The sequence below is a fragment of the Ochlerotatus camptorhynchus genome, unplaced genomic scaffold, assembly GCF_037179485.1.
Source record: "Ochlerotatus camptorhynchus isolate MF236.1 unplaced genomic scaffold, CSIRO-AGI_Acam_v1.1 ptg000361l, whole genome shotgun sequence".
Lineage (NCBI taxonomy): Eukaryota > Metazoa > Arthropoda > Insecta > Diptera > Culicidae > Ochlerotatus > Ochlerotatus camptorhynchus.
In genome coordinates this window covers 9,733,405-9,749,274 of record NW_027040849.1, presented here as the reverse complement: position 1 = coordinate 9,749,274, position 15,870 = coordinate 9,733,405, and the positions used below count along the sequence as shown (strand labels likewise).

Sequence of the window (15,870 nt, the reverse complement as noted above, 5' to 3'; positions counted from 1 at the left end):
GTTCTGATGCCGCCACCGTATGACTGACCGCGCACCATTCAAATTGGTTTTCGCCAACTGCTGTTCACATTGGCATTAGCAAGAAAAGGTTCGTCGTTTGCCGGCGTCAGCCGATTGAAATCTTTCAACCCGTAAGCCGCTTATAGTGGAATAGCTGGATGAACCGGTCGGTTAGAAGGTGGGAATGTGCTGAGCACCTTGAGAAAATGGTATTGTTCTATTTTAGATTCCGTTTCGTTGATTTCGTTCGACGTGGGATCGTTTCACAGTGAATGTCAAAGTACCTAATAGGAAGTTGGACTCACAAAGGAACAACTTCCGAATCCATGTTTTATCGGCAGAAATGATTCGCTCTGCTCTCGCATCGATAAATTCCAGGCTAATTTTCCAGGAATGCGCGAAGCGAACATGGAACACACATTTAACCTTCGCGCGAGTACACGAGGCTTCATGATGATGAAGCAGTGCTCGAATCGAATCGACAAGCAAGCAAACAAGTTCGACCTTGAGGAATTCGCCAGAAGAAGATGAGAGATGACGAGAGATCCGCATTCGGAGAAAACGTCGATGTAGAACTTTAACAACAGAGCAATTTACCAATCAACATCGTATTGACGACGCCCTCCCGATCCTATAAGTAGAAGTGGAACGGGGAATGAAGAAAGAGAACAACAACACTTCTTCCGTTGAGAAAGAAGATGCTTTTCACCAACAACGCTGCTAACGGTCGAATGGTAGTAGCCGACAGGAATCCGGAACACGCAAAACCAATCGCACCACTGGAATTGATTCTGCAACTGGTGTTTTTTAATTGGCTGGCTGGGTTCTTGAACAACATGACGAATTAATCATGCCATCTGCTGCGTTGTGTTGTAGACAAGGCGGAAAAGTTTGCGAAATTATTGGCAGTCGCAGCCGAATGAAATCATCCAACAATTTGGTCGGATGAAGACATATTCTGCCTATAATCGCATATCAGTCCCATACGGTCTTTAGTTATATCACATAATATGAAATTAGATGCCAATTGATCGTGGATAACGTTGAAATCTCAAAATTGACGAAACCCAATATGGGACTGATATGCGATTATTGGCAGTATTGTTCCAAACAGTAATTTAAATCTAATCGAGTTGAAATCGGCAAATCAGTTGAGAATTCGCTACTTTCGAGCAGTCACATATTCTCAAAACATTTAAACCTCCAAAACGACTGCTGCGTGCCATTTCCGATGTCCAACATCATCGCAAAGAAATCCATAGCAAAAGTAATTAATTATTCTCTGCTTTGATACCCGAGGCCTACAGGGAACGGTGGAGAACATCAATCCACTCACCCCACGACGCATTTGATATATGGAATGTATGTATGGCCTCCAAGAGATCATCATCGAGTATGGAATTTCAATGTCATTCGAGGACGGTCCGAATGAGAAGAATGTGTTCGTTCCTCCCGGTCGGTCGAAAGATGACGAACCGACAGAGATGATACATGTTCTGATTTATGTGTTCTGACACGAGGAGGTCATCATTACAGCCAGGTGCCTGTGCTTTAAAATAATGGAAATTGAAATCCGATTCCTTTCAAAGGCTGTCTGTCTGTTTCTGCCTCACCGGCCTCTCGTATTCGGTGGGTTTGGAGCAGCCACACCTTCAAATTGCAATCGTTCTGGTTAGACTACTTTTGCATTCCTGATGCAATTGGCAACCAGCCGGAGGCACAGGCATCCCATAATTCTGTCAAAGTGCATAATATTTCGCTGCTGAAACGGACATCCACTTCCTTGACACCTTGGACATAAAACACGCACTGCCCAGCCCCAGCCCAGCAGCAGTGTAGAGAGGAGGCTCGGTTGTATCAGTCGAACGGGAGACCTTGGAGAAAACAACGGTTTCCTACCTTTGTAGATGTTCGACAAGAATCAAGATTGCATTCTACACCGTGTGCCGTACCATACCGAGGTTCGCATAGTTAATTTACGACTTTAGGAAGAGTCTCCCCTGGTAAAGAATCGATTTTCTTTTTGTTCTGCTGTTTTGTGACTTTTTGCTTCTTCTGGAGCTCGCGGCAGGGTGCGTGTTCGTGCTCGAGCTCGCTCGATCGGTCGCGATCAGCGTTGCTAGAATGTTTAATTAGTCCGCTCTTCGCGCCGGTCAAGTTTTGAACGAAGTCGTGTTCTTGTGAGGATGCGCACAAATTAATGCACACGTATTGTTTGGACGAAGCTGCACAATTCGCACCACAAAAGTGCACAGTGGGAAGAATTGGATGAAAATTGTCGAATATTTAGGGTTTTCAGATTCTAACTTAGGTCCTCAATAACAATGATCGATTCTCTTCATCGAATTTCTCTTTCGTTAAGGTGAAACGGTACGTCATGCAACAATGGATGTCCTCACAATCATTAACTAAACGTGTTAAAGTATGTGTACGAAAAACATCTTCGACAAAAATAGTAAATTACTTATTTCATACCTCAAAAAATGAGGGGTCAACATTGTATGAATAACAGGGTGACCATCCGTTAGCATTTTTTAAATTATCGGATTTTTTCCGGTTTTCCCGGCACACACGAGATGATTTTTCCGGTACGTAAGAAAGTTAAAATTGTGGGCACAGACGCAATTTAAAATATGTACCTGGAAATCTATTGGCACTCATCAATTTACATTTAATTTCAGAAATCATTTCATCAAATCAGAATTGTTTCAGCGTCAATTTTCGTTCAGATGTCACACTTAGTTCCGTTAATTGTTAACAGATGGCAGTGCGGTCAAAACATGTATGGCACCTCTATATATGCAGTTAGATTAACATCGGAAATCCCTCAATTTTTACATATGAGGTACCAGGCATGTTTTGCTGTGTCAGAAACTCTATTTTGTAGTCTGTGAAAGGGAAATCAAAAATAGAGTGGCATGGCATGTTGAGAGATTAAGTTCGTGACAGCGAATTTTCTCTCTCAAATTTGATTTTTTTGGCTTTCTGAGGACTGGTAGTAAAGCGGCTAAAACTGTATGGGGAAAACATAATTTTTATTTAATTGTAGCTTCCTTAGCAATAATATCCGGGAAAAACTGAACGACAAAGCCCCTGATTTCTTTAGGTTGTCGTTCACTTTTTTTGACCTGAATATGCACCGAAAGCGCACAATTCTGGATTCGTTTTTGAATAGGTCCTATGTCCATTTGTTGATAAAATAAAATCAATTAACTTGATTAGCCGCGCCGGTGATGTAGTGGTAAGCGTGATAACCTCTCGCTTCAGCATGCCTGGGTTCAATCCCAGTCGGCGCCGCCGGGATGATCTGAGGCATAACATCTCTGATCACGCCTTGTAAGGGAAGTAAAGCCGTTGGTCCCCGGTTCATGAGTTGATTCACATTTCATATTAAGCTAAAATTCGACCATTTAGAATCTTACAAAAATAAAAATGACGTGATCAATATTTTTCAACATTTCACAACTCGAAAACGTCACTTCTAATCGAAATGACGTATGAGACAAAGATGTATGAAAAAATATTCCCTTTAAAAATATATACAGTAAAACTATTCATGGAACTTTGGGTAAAAAAAAATTGTTTAAATTACAAAAATGTCCCTCTTTAATATTTTTTTTAATATTTTTTTATTAAAAAGCTTATGCAAAATTCTAAATTATGCTAAATTTTCAAGTTGGACACATAAAAATTAACAGCAACTTAATGTCAATTTTTCAACTTTTTTTTTAAACATTTTTTAAAAAATTTGACTCAAGATTTTCAAAGTAATTTTTTGAGCAAACATACAATGATTTGTTATGGGAAACAAATCCGGATGCTTTGTGATGAGTTCTGTGAATTGGTCACATTTCTGATTGTTTCGGTTACAGAAATTTGTGGCATCGCGAGTGATAATTTTAATTTCAGTTTATGATGTTGGTTCGTTCGCAACTATTTTTGAAAAAAATTAAGTGTTTTCGATCGAAAGTATTCCAAAAAGTGCAGTTGGGTGTGGTGAAATTCGTGCATTCCCGGTTGATTTTCAGTGGAAATTCCGTATCACAAAATTGCCCACCGATTCCTTTTTTTTGCCGTTTGACGATGACGGGTGTGCTTTCGCGAGAGTGACGTTTATTGGATCCGTTTTTTTGAACGGCTGTGTTTTTTTGTGTAACCAGCGGTTGTAACTGTGCCTGCGAATTGCATTGCCTCCTGGGAGACCGGTTCACCGTGTTCGGATGTCACGCTTTCATCGTGTAGTTCTATATATTTAAATCGTCCTCTAATCTATGGGAGCTCTTCGAAATCGCCATGAAGTCATGGATTCCTTTGCAACATATCGGGTGAGATCTTTCCTTTACTGTTCTCTTAACATTCATTCCATTATTATATGACACATTATATGCTGGTTATGGGACGGTCCAACCAGGGCATCCGATTAAAGCGATTTGGATGGTTGGATGGGGAGAGTGGAATTGCCAACTTCCTGTCGTTAACAGATCGTGAACTGAAAGCGGGCTCTTCTTCCCCACTCATTGGAACATCTCCTAGTGCGATGGCTTGTACATTACCGAGTTGTAGGATTGTATTGTTGGAAGGAGATTCTCTTTGATCCCGCGGACTAAGCGTAAGTGTCTCTGATTATAGGTTCGCCCGCCGTTTTTGGCCCTTCATACAATGGTAAATTGAATACAATCAGGTGTTGTACTTGATCAAGTCGTACGAGGTGGACAATGAGTAGTTTCCTTTACATACATACATACATTTCTGATTGTTTCGGTTCTTCCGGAAGGATGTCCAGATACCGATGACCAATAGCATCAAATTCTATTAAGTTAACAACCACTTATGGACGTGTCATAAGAAATATGATCAGATTTTCATCGATGTATTTGAGTCCATGTGATCACAGTGTCGCAATCGAATAACTAGGTAACATTCTGAATTTCTGACTGTTGTGACTTTTTACGAACATTTGCCAATGTTTCCACGAGTGCCAAACAGTCGCTGGCTGCCGGTCCGATCGATGTGCGATCGATTGCTACCAAACACAATTCAAGGTCACTCGCGGTCGTGTCTTCAAACGACAAAACCAAAAACAACACCACCGTGCAATGATGATGATGTCTTGCGGTCGTCGATTATGATGGACCGTTGCTGCAACCAGACAATCAAAAGTGAGTTCACGCAGCGCAACGCACACGTACTTTTCATAGCAAAACATCCAATCGAATGCAAAGCTTAGGAGACATGTAATAGTCGATGATGTTACTCGTTGGATCAGTGTTTTTACTATTGGAGCAATCGAGGGTATTTTGATTTGTAAACCTGGACAAGCGAGCTCGTGTGTACGCGTGTGTGCGTGTATGTGCGTACGAGACTAAACCGGCGCACGTTGGATCGATGGATGATAGACAAGACAAGGTGAAGGAACTCACCGAACGCACTTCAAGACATGCTGCATTATTGATTGCTCGTACCTACTACGGGGTTTCTAACGTACATTTATGGAAATCGAACTAGGTAACAACAAGAAGCAACTAGCGCTAGAGGTAGTGCGGAAATGAGAGAACGGAACCCTGTAACAATAACAACGTGGTAGTAAGAGAGGTGGATGGTGGTTGATAAGGTCATATGTGTCTCTAAGGTGTGAGCGAAGTCATTGCGATGCGTGCGATACGTTTGGATGACGTTCACTACAGAACAGAATTCGGAAAGGGTGACGGGCGTTTACGCAGTTGATTAGATGTTTAGCTCTGATGTGAATTAGGATCGTATGTGTACACGGGCAAATGCGACCGATAATTGTCACACGAATTGAAATGCTGATTCTCAATGCTAATTCATGTTTCGGTCAAGCACGGACGAGCAGTTAAGCTGTAAATAGTTCGATTAATGGACTAGAACCCAAGGTTAGTTAGTTGATTATGCAAAGCGCGAAGACGTGAACATGGCAATAACAAGATTCAGTCATGTCGTGAAACTATTCCGGAGGACAATAAACCCATTTTAGGCATTTTCACACACATTCATTTATTAGTGAAATATATTTTCAGAAGCATAAAGGAGCTGTCCATGGGCTTATGAGACCGAAGTACTAACGGAAGCTAGGAAAGCTATGCAAATTACACACTTAGAAATACCTAATCTTACACGAAACGGAATCCATCTTTGACATAAAGGATGAGACGTAAACAAACATGGCATGTAAAAGTAAGTGCTACGAGATTGAAAAGTTGGAAATTACGCTTGATTGAGCTGAATTTCACGTCTATTATGGCTCAATTTTATGTCAGACTCAAAGCACCTAAATTTCCATCAATTTGTGACTACTCTGACAATTCTTTTTCCTGATTTTCCTCCACCGTGAAAATGTTCGTGGAATTTTTTTTATGGGTGGCTAAGATAGTTAATTGGTTCATGAGTTATGAAATTTTAAAGTACGTTTTTTCCGGGAAAATCCGAAAACTTCAACTAAAATTTTCCGGGAAAATTAAGCACCCGGATGTTTTGAAATTTTTTTTCGTAGTTGATAGTTTTTTGAAGTATATTCTAAATATTTTTTACATCAATTAATGTTTCTCAATTTTTTTAAACAAGTACTGAGGATCGAGTCGATTCGTTAGTAATATGTTTAACGAAAATAATAATGCACTATTTTTTTAGTCTTGTGACCGAACATCAGTATTTTTATTTGGGTTTACTTTGATAATGATCGATGAAAGTGGAGAAACAAACATGAATCTCAAACAATATAGTTTAAGAAATATGAAACTTTGAATGAGTATACAATCAGAAATACCATAAGCAATAATAAGACAACATTGAATTCGTGATGGCTGTATCAGAAACACATTTCATAAGTGATGGTTTGAGTGCTTTTTCAAACAGGCAAAAAGCAAGAAAATTGTATTTCAATATGTTTGGCAAACATGTAACACAAACTATATAAAAACCATATACGATATCAAAGGAAATGCCCTAAGCTACAATATGGAACCGATGTTTCTTATTCGTTTAAAAAATCTAGAGAGCAAAGATATCCCGTTTTACGGTACATATAATCATAAACTCTACCTATGGATAAAATTTCAAAAATTCTGAGACCCCTCGGCCCAAACCTGTCCGATATTAAAAAAATCTCCATATTTTTTTTATGCAAATCAGCGATTTCAATTTCTTTTGAGATTGGAGTAGGCTCTGCTTTTGAACAAGTTTGACGTGCATTTTCTTCGCTGAGATTTTTTCTGCGAGAAAAAAATAGGAAAAAGATTTCGGCATAGGGGAAATGGATGTAATGTCGGCCTAAATGCTCCTAATTTGGGCCCATACATAAATTCAGCAATCGACTTAAATTTTCAATAGCGACCAAAAATAGGCATTAGTACCATCCCATTGACTCGTTCATCTAGATAAAATTGATAAATTGCTCGCGCATTTCCTATTTGACCTGCATTCGGACACGGCCGGCGCTGGTATTTCTACATATTAGATCTCCAGTTTTGAGGATGAATGTTAGTCCCAAACATCATCTGTTGGTTCTCAGTGTAATTGCAGCTGATCTGGCAATAACAGAGCAACAACCGTGGGCGGTCAATCATGCTCATGCTCAAATCAGCGATCTTAATTTCTTTTGAAAGTTTGATATCTTTAAAAACAATTCTTCTCAGAAATTAGATGCGAGTTCTTGATATTTTTTTATAGGCTCATAATTTAAAAAGAGGAAGGAAATTTCATTGCTTTTAGGAAGTTAACAGTGCAGGGAATTTCAGATAAGTTCAGGAAGAAGATTTCGAGAGATTTGGTAATATTTTGAGAATGTTAGAGAGTCTGAGTTACTTGGTAGAAGCTGATCAAACTTCACGAAAATTCAAGGCCATTAAGAAAATTTTTGAAAAGCTGAGGGATTTTCAAAGAAGTTTTGCTGATTCGGTAGTATTGTACACGGAATTATGACAAAAAAAACAGGATTCTTTCGAGAAAATCAGAGAACTTCCCAGAAGTAGTGAAAGGAATATCGAAGAAATTCATTGTAATTTGGAGGAATTCAGTCAACTTCGAAGAAATGAAGGAACCTTCTGACAAGTTCAGAAAACTGTTTGTTTTGAACAACTCAGGGAACTTTTAAGAAATTGACGAATTTTGAAAGAAGTTTAGGGAGCATTATAAAACACAGGAAATCTTGGAGAAGTTCATACGGTTCTAGGAAACAGGGTGGACACTGAATTTAATAACTAAAATTCATGTTTTTCTCGGGTGAACAGCATTTTTTCCCGGTTTCATATATACATAGTACAGGCTTAATATGGAAAGAAATGGCATGATTGAGTTCAGCAATTGATGTGACTGCACAAACATTCGAGGGCATTTTATTTTAAATGCAAAAACCGAAGAATAAAACCCTATTGCCCCTCTAATGAAAAATACAATAAATTTTCAGAACTTTGAAAATTTGTTAGGATTCAATTATTTAGATAATTATTTGAAGATTTAAAAAAATTAAAATCTTTTTAAAAGGTTCAGAATTTTGAAATGCATCTAAGTTACATGCAAATTATTTGAAGCGTACTAAGCCAAAGTGATAGACTGGGCATAGCAATTCTTTAAGCAACTATTTAGATCTATGCAATAAAACTTGAATTCTCGGACTAAGAAATTGTATGGACATTAGAGGAGAATATATATTAAGCTTAGGTTAGATTTTTACATTTTTGAACTTTGCGAGATTTCTGACTTCATGACGGTGTTTTAATCGATCTTAGATTAACACAAATCAATGCTCTTGGACTTGACAAAAATGTCAGGATCCTGCCACCTTTAAACATTGAATTGCAATGAGAATTATGGAGGAATTCTAGGGACAATTCTGGGGAGAATAACCAATGGAATTTGACATGAAGTTTTAGCTCATTTTGAGAAGTATTTCACGAAAATTTTAAGGAAAACTAAAGGTGTGTTTTCCTTGATTTGTTTTCCGTACTGTGTACCAACCCAAGTAACATTGTAAGTTTTATAGTGGTTTTAAAGCATGCTACAAGTCTAAATCATGGTCTACAGAACCCCCATAAAACCAAAATTGTTACTTGGGAATGCTACCACAGGAAAGGACCACATTAGCTAAACATGCTGCAGAAGCCGCTGGAGAGAGCTGACCAGAATATGATATGAGTTAAAACTCTTCATGTGGCATATATCGAATCACATGATAATTAAAAAACAAGATAATAAACTGTAGCATTGACAAGACTTAAAATGTATCATGTGGCATGTCATATGTAAAACAAGAATATTGGCGATCAGGACCACATTGACCATACCCGGGGTATTCTTGTAGGAGCTATCAAATTGTATCATTTAAAATTTAAATTGGTAAGAAGTTTCATCATATCAAGTGGTTAGGTTAGGGTGTAAATGTAGAGCGTCAAATTCTTAACTGTTCAGGTTGCTTGCGGTAGCGCCGCACCATTCAATTCGTTTTCCTATACACACATCCCAAAACTCACGACAAACTATAACATCCAGGCAATCCCGGCGAGGTGACCCACACCCTCATTTATATTCCTACGAATATGGATAGAAAGTATCTTCTACTCAGTGTTGTTAATTTGTCATGGAGTACAATCCGTAAATAGGTAAATTTGTCATTCAAAAAGTTAAGACTTTTGATAGCGCTGAGCGGGGAATGAGGCAAAATTTTGAAAATCCGTAAAGTTTTTTCTGCACCTGTCAAAAAATTCCCTAAAAATCTGGAAAATCCTCAGAATTTTTCAGTCGGTCCATAGATCTGTAGCAAATCTAAAAATTCGGAGACTTGACCACACTGCTTACTACCAGTAAACTATTATTGGAAAATATTGATTCCTTAATCATGATTTTGATGTCTGTGCTAGAGATGTTTGCTTCATTGCTCATATAGGATCCCCATCAAAGAAACATATTACCGGTCGTGAGTTATGGTACTTGAAATGTATGTCTTTGTTAGAGAAAACACCATATAAATTAAGCGTAGCCGCATTGAACGATTCCAAAATTTGGTGCTACAATATTTTAGATTCTGCAGTGTGCTTAAATATTTTGGAAAGTGCTTTTAGTTCGCTAACCAGCGTGATTGTTTTGTTCCTTACTATTTTTTGACAATTCAGGCTGAATGCGGTAGCGCTGGATTATTCAATTTGTTTCCGTATCCATGCGTTTATATTGCGAGCGTAAAGGACAAGTTGAACCAAGAGCGAGCATTTGCTAGTTTTCGCTCTCACTTTCACGGATAACCAACAGTCTCAAACGCAGTTGAAAAGTTCCTTGCCTGAAATGATCAAACTTTGGATATGTTTATTTTTAAAACTTTTTGAAAAAAATCTTCTGGCAGTAGTTAATATCAAACTGGTAGGGAGATCCGTACTCTAAATATATGAACTTCAGAAGGAGCCAAGCACAAATAGTCACGAATTGTCATCGGCAGTCCTTTCTTATAGTTGAAAAGGAATTCAGAAGACGGTGATATATAGCGTAAGATAATTTGTGGAAAATCCTCCTTTTGAGCTATCTTAATCAAGGAATACAATTTTGTAGATTCATTCATTGAATATACCATATGTATACTTAGACGCATATTGAAAGATACCATTAATGAAAGTTTTTGGTGACATAGTAAAATGGGAAACAGAAAGGTACATTTTCTTATTGAACAACGTAAAATAATCATTACACAATTCAAAGGAAAGCAACTAATTTTGCTGCTTCTATTTTGATTGAATTTCAATCGCTAAAATTGTCATGCCAAGAAGCACAACTTGTCATGAATTTCGTGTGTGCTATCTTAAGACAACACATGACTTCTGGCTTCTTTTTATTCTTCTTGGCAGGTTCTGCAGTGCCTGTTGAACATAATCCGTGTTAAAAATCAGTTTTTCCTTGGTTTGTTTTCCGTCGATTTTCCGTGCTGAGCACAACAATGCTATCGACCCATCAACTCATGAACCGGGGACCAACGGCTTTACTTCCTTACAACGGCTTTAAGTGATCAGAGATGTTATGCCTCAGAACATCCCGGCGGCGCCGATTGGGATTGAACTCAGGCCTGCTGGGGTGATAGGCAATCACGCTTACCACTACTCCACTTGCGCCGCTAAATAACAGTTCTGACAGTAATTTTGTACACATTTAAAACAAAGCACAATCTTAAGCATGATAAACAACCAATCAGCAAATGGATCATTAACTTGATCCACAAACAACAATGCAAACAACAAGCAGCGATTCATGATTGATTGAACAAGCAGCGATTGGTGTTGGTTGTGTGTGTACATAGCGTTCTGAAAAAGATGACTAAACTTGACAAAAATTAAATCAATTTAATTTGTTTTATCCTATCACATCAAAGCTAGCCTCAACATCCTAGCGGCCAATTTTGAACGAAAAGATGAATTATTTACACAAATACTACAAACAAACAAAATTACCACTTGAACAAGGTAGGAGGAGAACGTACAAAAGAGGCGATACAATTAAAACAATGTCTATCTCATTTTTAAACCTATTTATACGGTCCACACAAGACACAAACACTGACGAATCCTACCTCAAACATCTGATAGTAGCGACTGGACTGATGATTGTGATTCGACGTTAGGTTTTTTGTTTGTTTTTTTGCAAAATTTAATGATGCACACACAAAAAAATACATTCGTTGTATTGTTTTTTTTTGTTGCAGTGATTGATGCGAGACAATGGATCAGATTTATTGTTATCGATGAAGTAGCAGAAGTAGTAGTAGTAGTACATAGTAGAAGATGATTGCGATACACAAGTAGAATGCAACACCAAAAGAAAAGAAAAAGAAGAAAAATGTACACACCAAATTATGTGGAAAATGTGAGTTGTGATAGAAAGAGAGAAAGATAAACAATCGGTAAAGAGCTAGTTTAGATTTTTAAATCAAGCAAAGCGCGCTAGATGAAACTAAAGGAAAACGAAATTTTCGATAATCTAGTTGTAAACCAGTTGTTGCTGCAGTGATACATTTTTTTATTGCTTCCACACAACCAATCACGATTCGGCTGATTGAGACATGTAGTAATTACATGCAGATACATTTCTCGGCTAGCGGGTGTGGTAGAGCCGTCAAAAATAGACACTTGAGCTACTTTTAAGTGCATTAGCTAATAGCAGCTATCCAAGCGAACAACTGGTTTCGATTATAAATGTTTGAGTAAACGACAAAAAATAAAAAAATAAAAATGCAAATGCAGACTCACCTGAACACATGGTTTGCAGAGATTCACGCACAGCCCGTCAGAGTCCTTACTGTAGTGTTCGACCAGTTCCTGCAGCGTTCGGAAGGTAGTTCGCCTGGCAATGAAGAAGCCACCCTCGTCCAGCTGTCGGATCCTGTAGTGTTTCACCGTATCGCCATCGCGCACTGTTGTTGTTGTTGTTGTTGTCGTTGTTCGTGTCAAACACGGGATAAGCCGGAAATGAACAATAGATATAGAGAAGAAATTAGCCACAAACGTTTAAAAAAAGGTCTAATTTGTTGAAGCCAAACATAACAAGTACACACGTACCCGACAGTGAGTAGTCATTGTGGCGGCTTTCCGAGTCGCGAATCAAGAATGCACCGTGCTCGTTTTCCGGCAGCAACAACTTTTTCTCTGCCTCTATTCTCTTGATCTTTCGGAAGTACCATCTGTGGAGAAAGAGAAAAAGAAAAGAAACCAATTAGCATCGTTATCCGGATGAAAATGCGCTTCTCGCGCGGGTGGTGGCGCCAGCAGTTGAGCAGATTGAGCGTTTGTGATGTTTATCATTTCGTTTCGACAGCCCGAGGTGAGAAGATATGTTCAGGTTTTATGTAAAAGTATATACGTAAGGCGAGTGAGGTGGCTAAATTTGCTTTTTTGAATGCATAATTAGCAAGTAGCGTTTATCGTGAACGCTGTGAGTTTTTCTGCACCGAAACGAGCGGAGTAATTTTCTCCTCACTGATTGAAGGAAAACAACCAGTTTTTTAATTGGCAGATATTTTCCAATCCATGGATTGTCTTTTTCGATGATTTTGACGAATGGCTACCCGAGTAAAGTCGGTTAACAAAATGAAAGCAAATCGATATTAATGTTTACAGTTCCTATCATAATGAAGACTCATTTTGATTTAAATTGTCGCGACAGAAGTCTGATTTCATATTGACGTTTCACCACTACTCACCACCACTACTCATCTCAGAGAGAAAGCACTGCTTTCTCTCTGAGATGACCTCATTGGTCATGACGAGAGGAGCAACACAATAGTTGGGTAAAGAAGAATTGCATTATAACACACCACCGACTGGAAATGATCTCGCAAACGTGGGGCTTTAGGTAGTGATGAAACGTCGCTAGAACTATTCCACACCAGCAGTCAGTTATGAGCAGAAGGAGGACGCACATCTTTTGCCTGTAGACTTGAAGACATACTTCAAATCTCCGCGTACATCGTACGGGTTAGGCAAAAGATGTGCGTCTGACTTTAAAAAGTGTCGCATTAATGGCCCTTCGCTCATTTTCAACGTCTATTCAATTTTCATACTGCCGTACTCTAACGGAACTATCCACCTACCCTCTTCTAAAGATCATTATCTAGCTAATAAATTATCACACTAAAGCTTCATGTAAGCATTTCCAACCAACTCTGAAAATCGCTAACTTCACGTATGAAGTAACATAAAAACACTTTGAATGTGATAATGTTTGTGAAATAGGAAACAGAACAGTGCTGCTAATTTTCAAATCATTCAATTGAATGTGATTGAAGAGAACCATCCAATTAACATATTTTGTCACTTGCATCATTTGAAGAGAAAGTGACAAAAAAGGAAGCTCGAATATACAGTCAATTAAGTCAATGTCAACCCGCTGTCGGATCAGTGTTGGAACAACTTTAGACAAAATGTCGTGTTCATGCCGCGATATCGGGTCTATGTCTGACAATGTCGGGTTGATGACTATTAGCAGTCTAGTGGGTATTGCATTGGTTAAGCTTTCCGGTCAGAATGTTGACCAGAGCTATGTTCGTCCACCTAGGTAAATGATGAACATTGAAACACAGGAAGAGGTGCTCGAGAAAGAGGCGATAGGAATGAATCATTTGACAATGCCGGAAGGCGAACCAAACAGTGGGAAGACATTCGAAGAAGAAGCTCAGAAACAGCAGCCATTTTTGTTCAAGTCCTGGAATGATGAGGGATTTGTGTACTATTGCATAAGAACGGTGGACGATGCAAAAAAGGAATGAAGAGAAAGCCAAGCGAAAGAAAATCGAAGAAAGGGTGGAGTCAAGGTTACTTCCACTCACTTGCTATAAAAAGATGTTTTTCAGAATTATTAAATCATTAAAGAGTATAATGCCCATTAGTACTTGTAAGTAACAAGAAGAGGTCATGAAGTATATGTTTGACACATAGAATCTGTCAATATTGCTTTCAATGCGTCACAATCAGCGATTTTACGACTCGTGAGCGCTCACTCAGAGTGAACGCTCACGAATCATAAGATCGCCGATTGTGACGCTCTGAAAGCGAAATTGACAGGTTTTATGAGTCATACACATACTTTACACCCTCTTCCTGTTACTTAAAAGTACAACATACCATTATTACATCTACTGATTGCACAATTCCGAAAAACATCTTTTTATAGCAAGTGAGTGGAAGTAACCCTGGATGGAGTTGCGTGCACGGGAAAAAGTTCAATAAAAGATTAAATCGCCTCAAGGAAGAAGCAGAAGAACTCATCAAGATCCAAAAAATCCGACACTACTTCAGAGTAGTCTTTCATTTCCCAAAATGTAAAATTATTCTATTCTACTCGGCTTCGTAAAGATTTGCTTTTAAGACAGTTGAGCCTAAATAAATGAACAAATTAAAAACCAATAGAACGTTTCATTGAAATTTACCAACATCACTTACATCATGCAATCAAATTTAAACACGTTTAAGAGCAATGCATGAAATGAAAACAAAAAGACAAAACTTATTTAAAAATTGCAATAGAAAATTAAAAAAATTACAATGGAATATAATTGCTCTATAAGTACTTCAATAAATTCTATTAATTATTATTTTAGAGGCTTTAAACAAAATTAAAATTTAATTGTAAATCAAATATAAAAAAATATTAATAGGTGAAATGGCTCTAATGTTGGGCCCATCGCTAAAAATCTGCTATTTATCAATTTTATCTAGATGAACGCGTTATTTGGCTATTGAAAATTTATTGCTGAATTTATGTATGGGCCCAAATTAGGGGGATTTAGGCCGACATTACATCCATTTCCTCTACATGATTGAGTTACTTAGAAAAATACATATGCATCACTTTTCTATCCTTGTGACCTCAAATGTTTGCAAAGCCCTAGAAATTACTGAGCTTACTAGACTAAACGCTATTAGGCTGAAATAAGATCTAGAGATATGGATATCTTGGAGACAGGAAACTTTTGATCACTCCGTAGGCTTAAAAAATGGGATTAAGAAACTTTCCAAGTGAGAATTTAAGAAAAAAAAAAATGATAAAAAAAAACATTATTTTGACCCTGACAAGTTTGCAAGGCTCTGTAACGTTGGAGAATGTTCAAGGCTCCAACAATTTAAACAAAAATATATCGAATTCTAAGAAGAATTCGGCATGAATTAAGGTGTTAACTCAAGAAAAAGCCTGATAAGAATAACTACACAATTCTGGTGAAGTCCTAAGTGGTTCTGACCAGGTTTCCAGGATAATTCTGATATAATGTGCAAAGAGGTTCTGACAGGGCGGCACGTGAATTTCCATTTTGAAATTCCATCATATGATTAAAAGACTTTATAAACAACGCTGCTTTAATAACTCTTATTATTAAAAAGACTGACTGCT

The 15,870-nt window shown here is 38.0% G+C and overlaps 1 protein-coding gene across 1 annotated transcript in view; it reads right to left on the bottom strand.

Annotated features, from left to right (window-relative positions):
* The window catches only part of LOC135709431 (uncharacterized), a 147,878-nt gene that overhangs the window by 28,288 nt on the left and 103,720 nt on the right, over positions 1-15,870 (bottom strand). Inside the window, exons 2-3 of the mRNA XM_065231750.1 lie at positions 12,546-12,667; positions 12,237-12,400 (exon numbers count right to left, since the gene is read on the bottom strand). Coding sequence (XP_065087822.1) covers positions 12,237-12,400; positions 12,546-12,667 — 286 coding nt within the window. The remainder of the gene's footprint in view (positions 1-12,236; positions 12,401-12,545; positions 12,668-15,870) is intronic.